Here is a 17,465-nt window from a genome sequence, read left to right on the forward strand (position 1 = left end):
ATTTGAAAAGTGTTTTTTTTTAACTGGGGAAGATATGTAGTAATTAGGTGATGAGCTAACTTCGGGTGTTTGAGCTACAGTCACCGCCAACAAAAAAGGTGACTTTTCAGGAATTTGCAGAATGGGAAGACGCAGGCACTACACGCCACTCGGAGATACCACTGGACACAGAGATACAGGACTATTTAAAAGTCAAGCTGGACGGCGAAGGATCACACGGCCCAAAAGATGTTCTACTCTGGTGGAAGAAGCATTGCCACGAATTTCCTACTCTAAGCAAATTGGCACGTCACGTGCTTTGCGTTCCAGCATCAAGCGCACCATCGGAACGTGCTTTCAGTATCTGTGGCCGCATTCTGGAGCAGCGACGCAGTCTACTGAAGCCCACATCGGTGAACAACATTCTTTTCCTCCATGGGCATGTGTAGAAGCACAAGACACCCTCGGGAATATCAGGTGCAATTATTTTCGTTTTATTAAAATGATAGGCAAGCTGTTAAAAGATGTAAACTTCTTTTGAAATTCCCTTTTCAATTCATCATGGGCATGTTTAGTAGCCAACACAGCCCCGCATAGTTTATACCTGCATTTTCGTCATTTTTCCATACTTATTTTTAATTTATTTAAGCACCTTCATTTATTAGGCTACTGATTTTTTTTTCAGTTTGTATTTTAAGGCTGTTGGCCAAGCTTTTCTAAATGACTCAAGCTGAGTCTACATCATGTAAACGCGTTTTGAGTGAGAATAAATGCACATTAAACAAATTGCAGTTGCTGTTTATTTTACTGGTTTTACTTTCTATAAATGCATTGTGCAATCAGTGCACATATTGTGAGGGAATCTCTGGCAGGCTAGAACGGAAGCACAACGAGCGTTTCGGGGAAATTACGGGATTTTAGTGGTGCGGGAGCGGGAGAAACCATAATATATGCGGGCGGGAGCGGGACGAAATATTAAATATTTCTGCGGGTGCGGGCGGGAAACAAACTAGCGGGAGTAAGCGGGAGCGGGAGGGAAAATCAGTCCCGCGCAGACCTCTACCTTAAGCACACAAGTCGTTCTACCAAAGAATGGTTAAAGAAGAATAAAGTTAATGTTTTGGAATGGCCAAGTCAAAGTCCTGACCTTAATCCAATGGAAATGTTGTGGAAGGACCTGAAGCGAGCAGTTCATGTGAGGAAACCCACCAACATCCCAGAGTTGAAGCTGTTCTGTACGGAGGAATGGGCTAAAATTCCTCCAAGCCGGTGTGCAGGACTGATCAACAGTTACCGGAAATGTTTAGTTGCAGTTATTGCTGCACAAGGGGATCACACCAGATACTGAAAGCAAAGGTTCACATACTTTTGCCACTCACAGATATGTAATATTGGATCATTTTCCTCAATAAATAAATGAGCAAATCTAATATTTTTGTCTCATTTATTTAACTGGGTTCTCTTCATCTACTTTTAGGACTTGTGTGAAAATCTGATGTTGTTTTAGGTCATATTTATGCAGAAATATAGAAAATGTTATTTATATATATATATATATATATATATATATATATATATATATATATAAATAAAAGTGCTGTCAAGCGATTAAAATATTTAATCGTGATTAATGTCGCGACTGTCAGTTAACTCGCGATTAATCGCAATTTAATCGCACATTTTTGTCACATGAAAAACCATGTAATTCTCTTATCAGCATAAAAAAGTGAATGGGCTTGCTCACCGTTCGAACTACGGGGGTACTCGGGGGATCTGAGATCCCCTGAAACAGACATAAGATCCCTTGAAAACATGATTTGGGAAATGTTGGGGGGGGGGGGGGGGGGGGGGTGTCTAAAATATTGGCAAAATGATGTTTATTGACATAGCAATCGTGTGTAACGGGAAGGATTTGCATATCCGAAGTGAGCGCGCGATGAAGATCCGCGCTCTGAGACAAGCGCAAGCACCCCCCCCCCAAGGGAAAAAAAGGGACCCCCCGAAAATATCGGCATAGTTCGAACACTGGTTGTACCAATGTTTTTTTTTTTTTTTTAATTTTATTGCAGAGCATAACACGTCTTGTCACAGCCACTGCAAAGTGGGGCTGGAGCCACCGATGGGAAAACGAAACCTAAGCCGAGCACCGTGGCTCTTCGGGGGAGGGCAGAGCAAAGTCTCTGTTCCAAGTTCCTGGCAGTTTCAAAAGCTTATGAAAAACCTACATCATGTCACAGAGCTTTAATCTCGCAATAAAAAAAAAATTATCGCCGTTAAAATTGAGTCAAGTTAATGCGTTAATAACGCGACATTTTTGACAGCACTAATATATGAGTAAAATAAATAAATAAAAGCACTGCGCTTTTCAAATCCACCATCCTCACAGTCTCTGGGATGAAAGATTTTTTTTACGCCGATAAACTCCTCATTCCGCTAATGATGACCTCATCATTAGCAAACATGTTCCAAGTAATTGTCACTCACTCATTTTGGTATCAACAAGCAGCTTGTATTCAGTCGGGGGGTACGACTGGTATCAGTACTTCCACAGTTTAAACACACTTTATGTTCAGCAGGTCTTTGTAAAAACAGAGTGCAAGTTCCTACTCGAAGGATGCTGCAATGGTTTTGGAAAACAAGTTTCATGGCCTGCTTTATGAAGCAGCCTGAGAGCTTCCAGCTTGGCTGATCCATGCCACATGTTAATCTGTGGTTGGTAGAAGAAAGCAACTGGACTTGCTTGAAAAGTCTTGAAGACGTTTCGCCTCTCGTCCGAAAGGCATCCTCAGTTCTGTCTGTCTAAAAGGGAGTATCAACTATTTATCCTCTCATGGATCATCATAGAATCCGAATCAAATTGCTGATGGCTGCATTGTAGGTGGCTGATAGATGTCATAGACACCCCACCTCTGTTCAGTGATGGCCTTTCCAAGTTGACAAAAATGAACGATCCTCTCTGGCCAAGATGTCTGGCAGTTTTCTGGAAGTCCTCTCATACTCCCGCACCAGTCGAAGGGAACTCATCCCAAAGTGCGTAGAAACATATCTGTGAAGATACTCAGTCATCCAGGTACATAGTAATCTGTGGTTGGTAGAAGAACCAACCACTGAACAGAGGTGGGTGTCTATGACATCTATCAGCCACCTACAATGCAGCCATCAGCATTCTGATTCGGATTCTATGATGATCCATGAGAGGATAAATACTTGATACTCCCTATTAGACAGACAGAACTGAGGAAGCCTTTCGGACGAGAGGCGAAACGTCTTCAAGACTTTTCAAGCAAGTCCAGTTGCTCTCTTCTACCAACCACAGATTACTATGTACCTGGATGACTGAGTATCTTCACAGATACACACCACATGTTACACCATACATTTTCCAGTTTGGATTTTTTTTTCGTCCACTTGAAAAGGTGGTCATGCTCTTTCGCTCTCGTATCCTTGTTCTGCAGCCAGCCTGTTTACTCGGCTTCTACAGCAGTCACAGCACATCTGCTGAACATGAACACCTCTCCTGATTTCGAATATGACATTTTCAGATTTGGTGGTGAAGCTGGTTACAAAGTGCACGGGATATCCAGAGGAAAAGTCAAACGCATCTTGATGACAAGCCGAGTAAGAAGCAGTGTGTATCATCTTGGAGACGGATCAGATGACTGGACACGAGCTGTGCCTCTGCTCCGTGAGCAGGCTTACTCTGGTGTTTGAGTGTTGAGTAAATCCACAGTCTCTTCGTAATCCATTAACCTCCAACAGCCGATTGGGTTTCTGTCCTTCTGTGTTACGTGAGATAACGGATTTTTAACATGCTGGAATGTCTGAGCAACGTGAACACTAATCACTCAGTCACTTTCACTAGCTACGGTGTGTGTGTACATCCACTTCTAATAGAAATGTAATAAAAACTCCAAAAAAAATTTGTAATACAGCATGTGTTCATTTTGCAACAGGTAAGAAAGCAGGTCCCAAGGCCACAACCCCTCCACTAGGGCCGACAGGTCCCAAGGCCACACCCCCTTCACGAAGATTTACATTTACATTAGCCACACCTCCTTCACCTGCATTTATCAAATACGGACAGACCATTCTGTCCCAAAACGTCCTACAAATGATTTAATATTCTATACTCAAACCCCAATTACAACTAAACATTTATTGAACTGACCACGTGCGCATGCGTGTGTGTGTAAGCAGTGATTACTGGCAGTACAGAACTCTCTGAATACATGCTGAAGGTTAAAGATTAACTCAGCAGAGTCATGACTGTGGCCTACATTCCTCCATAAAACTCCTGTTCTGACAAGGTGTTCTCTCTCTCTCTCTCTCTCTCTCTCTCTCTCTCTCACACACACACACACACACACACACACACACACACACAATGTGTGAATTCTCAAGTTTAATTAATATGTTATTCCTTAAATATTTATTCGAAGAAAATGAAAAACATTTGCATTTTTTATTACAGGATATATTTCACCGTAGCTTTTTTGTTCGATCCTCCCCAATCACCTCCCCTCCACCACCAGTGCCAATAATTATTTCCATGAAAACACGCATGTACAAAACCCCCACTTAACCCCATCCTGTTTAATTCCCATTAAACTCCCGCATTGGATAACGAGGTGTGAAAGGGGCGTGGCAGTGAGATGATGACTCGAGCCTCACCTGGTAAACAGCACAGTCCGAACACGTCTCTGCCTCGAGCATGAAGGCCGCTCGGGTTCATGATCCCGTCCTGTAGGAGCAGCACAGAGACAGACAACCATCAGCCATTAATACATTTAGAATACATTTATCCAAAGCTGATATGAACCCTTTTATGAATCATTTATAATATCCACAACATCCAGATTCTTTTTGATAACTTAAAATTGCACGACATACAGCATGTATTCGGAATTCCTCTAAACATCACTTAAAAGTAAATGTGCTGGAATGCCACGAGAACAAAAGGATAACGCTGAAATGAAAAATAATTTGCCTGGAGAACAAAAATTAATGAATCCATTCAAAGACAGACAATGTAATATTCTTGACATACACAAGACGTTCAATGGAGTCAGGAATAATTTATTCCTTTTATAAATTGTTTAATTTAATTTACGTTAAATTAATTGAATTTATTTCCTGTAAAATGGTCCAGACGTGTCCATGAAAAGGTTAAACAGCAAACACACAGCAGCGTCATTTGATCGTTCCTCCATCCGCATGGTTTTGTACTTTGTGCGGACAGAAACATCCACATCATCAACACACCCCCATTACTTCATGTTTCCATAAAGTTTCAGGTTCTCTTTCTGTCTCCTGCTCTCCCATCCAGACTCTCTTTTTGGCAGGCGGACGCAGAGTTACGATGAAGTTCCACAGAAGCTGTTAAAGCAGGCGAACATGTGGCTCCACTTAGCGGTAAAAAGCCCGCTGCCTCCTGGCTTGGAGGATTCCAACAGCACAAAAACACCAAGAAGCAAAAAAATAAAATAAAATAAAAAAAGAGACACAAACGAGCAGCTCTTTCCCTTCTCGAGTCGACAGAAATGAATGCCTGTGTGTCTGACATGTCAAAACCCACCTTTCATAAGAGACTATTCTGCTGAGAAGCTCTTCCTCTTCATCTCTCTCTCACACTGAGAACGAGAACAATGAGAGCTTCATACAGCGTGAGAACGACACTCATTCATGCGCTGTTCAAAGCAGCACTGCGACATCCTGCCACACGAACCAGCGCCGAGATTCTTCCTCAAAAACAAAACCCGCACTGAGGAGCACTGTGCGTGCGCGCGTTGATGATTGATTACGTGATATACAACATCCACACCACAGCGCTGTTGAATTCTCAAAACTGATTATTTAAAATTCCGCGCTTGTTCTAATACAGATTTAAAAAAACGTCGATTCAGTGAGGATTTTTAGTGCAAGGAGAAGAAGTTTCATTAATGTTTACGGAAGGAGTCTCCAGTGTCCAAAGTGTGAATTTTTTTTCACGGCCATGACACGTAACTATAAACAGATAAAAAGTATGACATTCTTTAAATAAATAAAATTTCAAAAATAATCCACTTCTACATGGTAAAAGTTGTTGTTGGTTTTCCAAGAACAGCATGAGCCTGTGTGTTGGTGCACCTGCATTGCACTGCTGAAGCAGCTCAGGTCACATGACCTCCACTTCATCTCTCTCTCTCTCTCTCTCTCAGCCTCTGGAGTAAGAATCGTTCCACTGCTCACAGCTTTCCAGCTTCTGCTGCAACAGAATGCCTTCTTTACCTCCTCTTCCTCTCCGAGAAACAGAGCGAGCGGAATGCAGAAGGTCGACACACAAAACTCACACTGGTAACTTTATGACTCTCCGACGAAAGCACGAGACACCCCCGTGTGGGGACTCGATCTTCAGCGACGTGGGATCATAAAGAGCCGCGTTACGGACTACAGGAGGCTTTATTGTGTTTCATGACCTTCACTTTATCTTCTGCAGGATTGAGGAAGAGACAAAGAACAGGAGGTGTGACCCGAGAGAGTCACGCTCTCGGAAAAGATCCACACCCCCGCCACAAGAAAACTCATTTACAATTCATCCAGCGTGTTCACAGATCAACCAGAGGCAGAGAGATACGACAAAAATATCACCACAGCACCACTCTCAATAAATAAATAAAATCAATAAAACAGACCCTTCCAGCAAAACAAAAAAGTTCCACTACAAACAAGAGAGTAAACAAAGTGATTTTTTATTTAATAATTATTTAACACTGACTTCTAACAAGATATCGCAATACATCAGAAATCCTTTTTGATAATCATCATGCTATTGATAATATATCATTATATTACACTGCTATCAGTAATCAGGCCAAATCATTCATGTTGGAATGGAAATAAACCGACAAACAAATTTTACACAATTCAACTCAAATTTAATCACACATACAGTAATTATGATATAATTTGGATAACAAGGATCAGGAGGACAATGAATGACAAGAGGGCTTAAAAAAAAAAAAGCACGATAAACGTCCAACATGTTACCACAATCTTAAAATTGATTCGATCAATTATCTACAAAGAGATCTATGATGGTGTACGCGTATGAGCGCCATTGTAGGTGAAAGAGAAAGACAAACAGCGAGACAGGGAGAGAGAGAGAGACAGAGGGAGAAAGAGAGCGAGAGAAAGACCACGAGAGACAGCAAGAGAGCGAAACAATGAGAAAAAGACAGCAAGAGAAAGACAGCAAGAGAGAGACAGACAGAGAAAGAAGACAGACAGCAAGAGACAGAGGGAGAGACAGACAGATGGAGACAGAAGGAGAAAGACAGAGAAACAAAGACGGAGCTGGGGAAGGGGGTGGTAATCCAAGAATTTAAAAATAAATAAAATTTCAACTCAATTTCCGAGACTAAAATCATAAATTTGCAAGAACCCCCCCCCCAAAAGAAGATAAAATAAAAAAATAAATAAAATTACAAATTCATGGGGAGAAAGTCATATTTATTTATTTTTGTTAAGGAACCTGAGTACTTCACTTTGCAGATCAGATCAACATCACCCCACAGACGCCACGGCTGAGCCGAGAGTTTACAGAAAACGCAGACTTTCCTCCTTGATCATGCAAAATAAAAGAATAAAGCACAAAGAGATTTTCCCTGACTACATTCCCCAGAATGCACTGCAGCTGGGAAGCATGAGATTGTGGTCTCAAAGAATGTCCAAGGTTTCTCTCAAACTTTACAACTCTAATCTCTGAAATTCTGAGGGTCCCCCCTCGCAATATTACACCCGTCTCTTAGCGCCGTATTTTTAGGCCTGAATACGCCGTCATCGAGTTTAGTCAAGAGGAAGCAAAATTTACAACATCTGTATGTAAAAAAATATATATATATGTAGCTGTCTCTGTGTGTGTGTGTGTGTGTGTGTGTGTGTGTGTAACCCTGAAGCGAGCCTTGTCCTCGTATCGAAAGCAAAATCACAGATTCCGCTTGGGCTTTGTTCCTGCGACAGGAACGCAAACATCAGTCCATATGGTGAACTCCTAACAAAACACACACGTGGCTTTGATCACAGCGTGGAGCTCGATTGTTCTTCATCAGAAACGGGAACGCAAAAGGCTTTGATATTCATGGTGGTGCTTGAGCCTCTTTCGTCTTACAGACCTTTACCTGGACAGTGTCTCATTTTAAAACCATAAACCGATCACCGTGACCATCAGTAAGTCATTCATCTAGAGACGAGATCGGAAATTTACACTCTGAGCTCCAGATGTTCCATATTCCACACAAATCCTACAATCATTCATGCGCTAAGTTAACCTAACCTGCATGTCTTTGGACTGTGGGGAAAACCGGAGCACCCGGAGGAAACCCATGCGGACACAGGGAGAACATGCAAACTCCACACAGAAAGGCCCTCGCCGGCCACGGGGCTCGAATCCGGACCTTCTTGCTGTGAGGCGACAGCGCCAACCACTACACCACCGTGCCGCCCCAAAGGATTTATGTTCTAAAAAATTAATATATCTTGAGTGGAGATGATTAAATAGCTGCTAAAATCCCCTGGTGTGACTTTACAACACCACTTCCTGCTGCTTAAGCATTTATCTGGGATTATTCAGTCACTCTCTCGGCTGTTGTGCCTGGCAGGCGTACGAGAGGAAAGTTCCAGGGCCATAAAATCCCATAAACAGTAATTATGAAGGCTTGTCAAGATGTGTCAAGTTTTTTTTCCTTCTAAATGGGATCATTTTCTCAGCACACCTGGATCTAATGTAAACTGTACTTCACGCCCTTGTCTAAAGATTTCCAACCCGGGTTGATATTTGCACACAAACAGAAGCTGAAAGAATTTGCAAGCTTCGAAGTGTTCGCTGTCATGACGACTTCTTTCACACGCTCACGCATTCCAATCCCAATACAATTTTTGGGCAATTCAGACAAATCATAAAAGAGAATCATAATGGAGAAAGGTCAAAGCCTGCTTTCATGTCAGAAGTTATGGCCCTCAGGGAGAGGGTGTGTGCGTGCGAGCGAGCGTGTGTGTGTGTGGGACCTTCTCATATTTATACCAGTAGGTCTTTCAGCCTTGATCTCCAGCCACAAGAAAACAAAGCCGAGCCAAAATGAGCTACTGTAACATGCCGTGCTCGTACACAGCCACACAAATCAACAACAGGACATTCCAAGAATTTAAGAATTATCCCTGACTTTACTACACAGATTGAAGAATCTGAGAGTTCGCATGCTCAAAGACCCATCTGCAAGTCTCTGGAAGAACAACCTTCTGGTCAATACCATGTTTATGTTCATGCCATTTTGAGACCCTTCTTCTCCACTGTGATAGAACATACATCCTGGGCAATATCTTGGAATATATGGGATACTACAAAAGCCTTACAACAAACCAGTCATTATGGAGATTGGAAATGGAAGGCCAAAATCATAGACATTTTCAACACACTGCATGCCCCCCCCCAATTGCTGCCATTTTACCCTTCGGGCTGGATTTGGCCATCACATTTTTTTCAGCTGGTCAGAGTTACCAGAAACATCTGGCTTTTAAATCAGAAATGTAGTGGGTAGGGATCCAGTCATGATGTATGAGGAAGAGGGCAGACAGCACTTTCCTCAGACTGTATTCAAAAGATCTGGGTGGCTTCACGTGTCGTGGTGGAAGCGTGTGTTGGCCTTCAACCTCCATGGCTGGAAGCTGACGTATGACAGAGGAGAGCTGGCTGGTGGCCAGGAATTGGCCAAAGAATTTCCCAAATTAAAGAAACCAAGGAAAGTTTGAGCAGCTGCATGCTGAATTAGTTGTAAGAAAGACAAGCAAGCCAGCCAGGAGTGTTGAAATCATATACATCGGTTTGCAAAATAACTTTCAGATAGTGACACAGAAGCGAACCAGCCAGGACTATCGAATCATGCGTGTCCAAAATACCTTTCAGATAAATTAACAGATTTGTTGATGTATTATTAATGCCTAAACGGTTCTCTTTTTTCCTCCTAGTCTACTAAGTGCAACATGACCCATAAGCTAAAAATCCTTCATCACCCCGAACCACACTTTATACAGCATGCATAACACCCCTCTTCCAAGCGTGAACACCTTTTCACGTATTCAATCAGAGGTTTCGGTTTCTATTTTTAAGCTTCATAAGAAAGACTGCTAAACTCTAAGGAGCGCTCTGTGTGCAAGGCACTTCGGCCAAAAATACCTGCTGCACAGACGCCTTTACTCAACCAACGTGTAGGTCATGACATGCACTACTGTCAGAGCTGCCGTGATAGAACATTAACCAACACCTTCTGACCAGTCAGAATCTATAACTCAATACTACATGCAACGTGGTGGAAATGTTCATGAGGAACACTTTTCTTGCGAGGTGTTCTTTTCAGTATGGGGAAAATGTGCCAAAATCTAAAAATATTGAAAGCCTGTGCTGTTGCGAAGCCAAAAACGACACAGATAGAAAACTATTTTTGGGTTTCTAAACGCAGAACATGAAACTGTGCACACACTGACTTATCCTAGAAACGGAAGGGTGAGTGGTGAGAGGAGCTGCAGAATAGAGCAAAGGTGAAAAAGGAAATAAAAAATAACAATGAAAATAAATCAGTCTTGTGTGACTTTCGTTTGTTGTTTCCCCTGCAAAAACACACACACACACACACACACACACACACACACACACACACACACACACACACACACAGGGATTCCTTTTCAACTTCCACATGCATAGCTGTGGTAAAACCAAACACAGCACATGCTCCCTTTTTTTTTTTTTTGTCTGCAGTTGCCATGGAAACAGCCAGATGTTGAGACCATCATGGTCATGCACGCGAGCACTGAGCAGGGAGGGTGAGGGGTTTCCTCAAAATAACGAGAGAGAGGGAGAGACACCTAAAAAAAAGGAAAGCTCCGAGTTGAAACAGCTATCGAATATTCATTTCGGTTTTATTCACAGGTAAGTACGCACCGCCACAAAACACATTTCCAGGAATCCGGAGGTAGCTTTTAAATCTCTATGGCAACAGTAGTGAGAGAGAGGAAGAAAAAAATCAATTGTAAAACATTATAACATTCACACAGTCAACAAAGCACCACTTCGTTTTCTACAAACGAACTCAGTCACGACAAGTGACGACATTCTGCAAAACTGAACATATGGAAGGAGTCTCCAGTGTCAACTGCCTCAAACTATTCCTCGGACCACAGCGCGGCACACACCGACGTTCCGACATCTCTTCAGTTTCCTGCTGCTTTCTGTCCAACAGTCAAAAGTGGAAGAACCGTGGTTTCATCAGGAATACAAAGAAAAATAAGTCAGAAGAAAGTATCGGGGATCGTTGGTGCTCCTATTGAGCGTACGTAGCTCGAGAACTGTGAGCGAGGTTTGCGAATCTAATCTGAGAATGAAGTGAGGACAAAACACATGAAGCAAACACGCTGATAATTGCGATATTAATGTTTAATTACAGTAGTTAGCATTAAGAGTGTTGTGTATATTTTATATATAGCTATGATACAATTCCCATTGGAATTAAAACAACAAAACGACGGACAGGCCACGCCCACAAGCGACAAGCTACACACCAGCTGTTAATGTGAAGGTACAAATCAAATCAATTTCTCTCAGCATGACGACAAAATCCGTTTTATCTGCAGTACTCTTCATGTTCAAGCTCCCAGAGCAGGAATTCAGCTTCACCCCAAGACAAAAGATTACAGGGTCTGAATAAAGCGTTCATTTAGTGGTACTGTACGTGGCAGGAACATCGACCTAACCACAGGGTTCGAGCTGCCTAATTACTGTGACCGTGAAATAAAAATAACAGGGCACCAAAATACAGCTCGAAAAGACAAAGAAGGCATTTTAGAAGGAAATCAGAGCTACATCAGATTTTTAAAAAAAAAGGTCATTTCTTTTTTTTCTTATCAACCACACTGAGCTGATATGGGGGGGGGATTTGTTTAAGCTTTGTTGTGAAGTTAAATAAAGGAAAAAAATCCAGAAATGTGCTAATTTTCCGGGGGGGACGACGACGACGAAAAAATAATTCTTTAATTTACTTTTCTTTTGCACTTTTATCCCAGCCTTTTGAACTTCTCCATTCACAAATGTCAATATTTTTTCCATTTTTTAGTAATTTAAAGAGATAATTTTTATTTAGCTTTTTTGTTTTGTTTATTCATCATCATAAATTTGAAAATAAATAAATAACCTTCGTAAAACTGGGCACCATTGTGCAAATTGAGGTGTTGCTGATATTTAAATTCAGTACCAAGTTCGATGATTTCCACTGAATTTAAATGTACGAATGCACACCATACACTGCATTTAAATTTATTTAAATATTTTAAATTCAACAGTTTAGTGCCATTGTGATCAAAAACATCTGATGACAAACGTGTCACTGAGAAATTTTTATTAAAAATCTCCATGCGAGTGTGAGCGTGGTTACGACACCAATAAGAGGACGCCAACTCACGGGACAGCTACAGATACAATGGTAGCCGTAGCGAAACATAAACGCAACATGCTAACAGACTCAAAGGGGAGAAAAAAAAAAAAACTTCCACTCATCACATCACGCTTGTTTGCTTTTATATGCAATGCGAGTCTGTGCTCATTGACAACGTAAAGCAGAACGTAGTAATTTCCTTTCATTGCAAATCAATCAGACAAAATCACTGATCTCAAAATCACGCCAGTTCTAATCTCAAAACAGCGCAGAAATCGTATAAAAATCAGCTTCAGTGATGAACGAAAACAAGTTAACTCTGTACATATCTTGGATGATCAATTACGTTTGTAGGAAATGAATAACCCTTTATTTATCACATGCACACTTCAAGCACAGTGAAATTCATCCTCTGCATTTAACCCATCTGAAGCAGTGAACACACGCACACACTCACCCAGAGCAGCGGGCAGCCACACTAGAGCGCCCGGGGAGCAGTCAGGGGTTCGGTACCTCGCTCAAGGGCACCTCAGCCCAAGGCCGCCCCACATCAACCTAACTGCATGTCTTTGGATTGTGGGGGAAACCGGAGCACCCGGAGGAAACCCACGCAGACACGGGGAGAACATGCAAACTCCACACAGAAAGGCCCTCGCCGGACGCTGGGTTCGAACCCAGGACCTTCTTGCTGTGAAGCGACCGTGCTGTAAATCTAACTTCTGCTCTAAATATTTCAACAACTCGCTTGCGATATTCTGATGCAAATTATTTCCATTTATTTTTTTCGCAGTCCAGTTTCCATCAAATCCTGCGCTCTGATTGGCTGGCGACGGCCATTTATTTTTGCATTTCTCAGGAGAATAGCATCAATTTTACAGCATGGATAGCGATAACGACAGTGTTCACAGCGAAAGCGAGTTTTACTACTCTGAGGAAGAAGAAATAAAATAAAACATTTCAGGAGAAAGCTAAAAACCTCTAACTGTTCCTAACGCCGAGCAAAAACATGGCTGAATCCTGAATGACTCAATTTTGTATAAATAGGGGACTACATAGGCGGCAAAATGTAGTTTTTTTCCTGCCATGGAAGTGCACTTGTATACTGAGGAGGAAGACATTTGCATTACAGCCGTGAATGAGGATTCAAAAATAGCGGCACGGCTCGGTTTTCCCTTTCGGGCGCTCTCGTTTTCTGTTAGAATTTGGTAAAGAAAAAATAAATATATTATTTACCAGCTTAAGGTCAGGACCTCCCAGCTGGTAAATAACATGCATGTATTTTTTTTTTTAATTTTAATGAGAAGTTTGAGATTAATCCAAAAAAAAAAATAAAATACAGACCTTAAATCAAGTGAAATTCTCACATCGTGCAGTGACTTATTGAATGATAACGGTTTCTATTTTATATCGCAGAAGTTAATCACGATAACAAATGATATATCGGTCAAGCCTCAAATCTGAAATAATTGTTCAAAAACCTGGACTAATTTAAGTCCTAAACTTCGACTTGGATTATATAAAAAAAAGTTTGAAAAAAAAGTGTGTAAAATCGTGTTTATAGATTCTTCCTGGATAAAATAATAATAATAATAATAATAATAATAATAATAATAAAATACAAAAGCCTTATTGTTGTGAAAACTTCCCATTAAAGAAAAAGTGACTCATGAGCTCAATTTTAAGCTCAAAGAAAATCAAGTAAAAGCTTAATTTTGATCTTTTCACAGCTTGTAAAATCTGTGTTGGCTGTATTTAGGAGTTTTATCCTTCTATAAAAACAGATTATGGGTTTTGGTTTTGGGGATAAAGCAGCTCTTACCTTCAGGTCTGGCATCTGCCGGACTTTAAAGGTCGTCTTGGATCCAGTTAGCATCTTCCTCAGGATCAACAGCACAATAACTCTCTCTCACTAATAACTCTCTCTCACTAATAACTCTCTCTCACTAATAACACTCAGATATTCATGTTTAAGCGAATAAATGTGGGCGAGTGTGAGTGTGTTCCATCCCTGGGCTCCATCCCTCCCTCTGTATTTCTGAGGTAACTCTGCTTCTTTAACGGTCCTCTCTCTCTCTCTCTCTCTCTCTCAGCAGCTGAGGGAAGATGTTTTTAGCGCCATTTTCTTTTTCCCTCAAGAACAAAAATGCGCAGGACAGCAGCTGTGGAGTGAAATCTGAGGTAAAAATCTCACCCAGAGACGCTTTTCTATTTGTTTACGCCTTCCTTCGGCACAGTGAGAGACCCAGGCGCTTCACACTCTCCGAAAACACACGGAGAGGAAAAAAAGAAAAGAAAGGGGGCTCGTGCGCCTCCCGCTCTTAAAGGGCTAGCGCCATTCAGAGCGCGCGACACGAAGATTCAAAACCAAACAACTCCGAGTCGATTCACTTAAATGATTCCTTGTGTAATGAACAAAGAGAGAAGAACCCTTTATTTATCACATGCACACTAAAAGCACAGTGAAATTCATCCTCTGCATTTAACCCATCTGAAGCAGTGAACACACGCACACACACCCATGCCCCTTTTCCTCCAAAGCAGTTCCAGGGCTGGTTCGGGGCCAGTGCTTAGTTTGAAACCAGGTTTTCTGTTTCCACTGACAAAGAACTGGTTCTGGGGCCAGAAAAACCGGTTCCAGGCTAGCACCAACTCTCTGCTGGGCCAGAGGAAAGAACCGCTTACGTCAGCGGGGGGGCGGAGTTGTTAAGACCAACAACAATAACAAGACCGCGAAAGATCGCCACTTTTAAGTGACGAGAAGCAGCAGCTGTACAAATGCGAAGTCATCCATTATTATTATTGTTGTTGCTGCTGCTGCTTCTTCTTCTTCCGTGTTGTTTTTGCTTCGATATTCGCGCCAAGGTTTATGCAAACGTAGCGACGTAACTGACGTATACAGCGACGTAACTAACGTGGCTTCCCTTAGCACCGCGAGCTATGGAAAAGCAAACTGGTTCTCAGCTGGCTCGCAAGTTGAACGAGTTGTGAACCAGCACCGGCCCCGAACCAGCCCTGGAACTGATTTGGTGGAAAAGGGGCATCAGACAAGTAGGCAGCCACACCAGAGCGCCTGGGGAGCAGTGGCAGAACAACTGCACACAAGGCCCCGGGGCAAAACACCAATCAGGCCCCCCTACATGGCAAAATTGCAAACAAACAAATTAGAAGGCTTGGGGCATATAGGCCTACTCAGGCTATATCTAACAAAAAGCAGTTTTTAAGATCGTAGCCTTTGGACCTAGCCATGGCGAAATTGCAAACAAACAGAAGGCCTGCGGCATATAATCAGGCTATATTAGAACAGAACTTGCTCCAAGTTTATTATTATTATTGTTTTTATAGGCCTACATAGCCTGTATTTTCCATTCATTTTTATTATGTTCCAAATAGACACTAAACAAAAAAAAAAAATCCAGCAATCATGAATGATACACCCTCATTGTGTAAGCATGTCTTCAACTACAAAGCCGACACGGAAACCTGCGTTCGTCATTAAAAAGGCATTCGACTACAACCCCAATTCCAAAAAAGTTGGGACAAAGTACAAACTGTAAATAAAAATGGAATGCAATAATGTGGAAGTTTCAAAATTCCATATTTTATTCAGAATAGAACATAGATGACATATCAAATGTTTAAACTGAGAAAATGTATCATTTAAAGAGAAAAATTAGGTGATTTTAAATTTCATGACAACAACACATCTCAAAAAAGTTGGGACAAGGCCATGTTTCCCACTGTGAGACATCCCCTTTTCTCTTTACAACAGTCTGTAAACGTCTGGGGACTGAGGAGACAAGTTGCTCAAGTTTAGGGATAGGAATGTTAACCCATTCTGGTCTAATGTAGGATTCTAGTTGTTCAACTGTCTTAGGTCTTTTTTGTCGTATCTTCCGTTTTATGATGCGCCAAATGTTTTCTATGGGTGAAAGATCTGGACTGCAGGCTGGCCAGTTCAGTACCCGGACCCTTCTTCTACGCAGCCATGATGCTGTAATTGATGCAGTATGTGGTTTGGCATTGTCATGTTGGAAAATGCAAGGTCTTCCCTGAAAGAGACGTCGTCTGGATGGGAGCATATGTTGCTCTAGAACCTGGATATACCTTTCAGCACTGATGGTGTCTTTCCAGATGTGTAAGCTGCCCATGCCACACGCACTAATGCAACCCCATACCATCAGAGATGCAGGCTTCTGAACTGAGCGCTGACAATAACTTGGGTCGTCCTTCTCCTCTTTAGTCCGAATGACACGGCGTCCCTGATTTCCATAAAGAACTTCAAATTTTGATTCATCTGACCACAGAACAGTTTTCCACTTTGCCACAGTCCATTTTAAATGAGCCTTGGCCCAGAGAAGACATCTGCGCTTCTGGATCATGTTTAGATACGGCTTCTTCTTTGAAATATAGAGTTTTAGCTGGCAACGGCGGATGGCACGGTGAATTGTGTTCACAGATAATGTTCTCTGGAAATATTCCTGAGCCCATTTTGTGATTTCCAATACAGAAGCATGCCTGTATGTGATGCAGTGCCGTCTAAGGGCCCAAAGATCACGGGTAGGGGAGAGCGGGGTAAGATGAGCCAGGGGGTAAGATGAGCCACCCCCTGTTTCTAAGAAACAGTACACAAATGTGACCATGTGACCACATTCAAAGGGGGCCGGGACCATTTACTTACACTTGTGGAGAGGAGCACCACATGTCAAACTAGGTGAGGGAGATATTTATAAAAATGTGTTTTTGTGCTTTCTAAGTCAATTCCATGTTTGTCCACAGTGAAGATGATTTAGAGAAGACAAAAGTAGAATAATATTTAGACACATTAGGGTTAAGTTAGTGGCTTTCTAAGCTATGATATGAATGCTAATAAAAATAATTTTGATTAGCCTAATCCCCTTTATTAGCATTTTTATACAAAATGGTGGCCATGGGGTAAGATGAGCCATTAGATGTGGGGCAAGTTGAGCCACTGGCTCAACTTACCCCATTGGTGGCTGAGCTTACCCAATATGGATGACACTTAAGTTT

At 41.8% G+C, this 17,465-nt stretch overlaps 1 protein-coding gene across 2 annotated transcripts in view; it reads right to left on the reverse strand.

Annotated features, from left to right (window-relative positions):
• The window catches only part of mtmr11 (myotubularin related protein 11), a 51,944-nt gene extending 37,204 nt beyond the window's left edge, over positions 1-14,740 (reverse strand). Inside the window, exons 1-2 of one of the 2 annotated variants that reach the window (XM_060900415.1) lie at positions 14,629-14,740; positions 4,651-4,720 (exon numbers count right to left, since the gene is read on the reverse strand). In XM_060900415.1, the coding sequence (XP_060756398.1) occupies positions 4,651-4,711 (61 nt within the window). In that variant the 5' untranslated portion in view covers positions 4,712-4,720; positions 14,629-14,740. Of the gene's footprint in view, positions 1-4,650; positions 4,721-14,256 lie in introns of both variants that reach the window. The other variant, XM_060900414.1, reaches the window with a different exon arrangement.
• Positions 14,741-17,465: the final 2,725 nt, after the last annotated feature.

This window comes from Neoarius graeffei, chromosome 19, assembly GCF_027579695.1.
Source record: "Neoarius graeffei isolate fNeoGra1 chromosome 19, fNeoGra1.pri, whole genome shotgun sequence".
Classification (NCBI taxonomy): domain Eukaryota; kingdom Metazoa; phylum Chordata; class Actinopteri; order Siluriformes; family Ariidae; genus Neoarius; species Neoarius graeffei.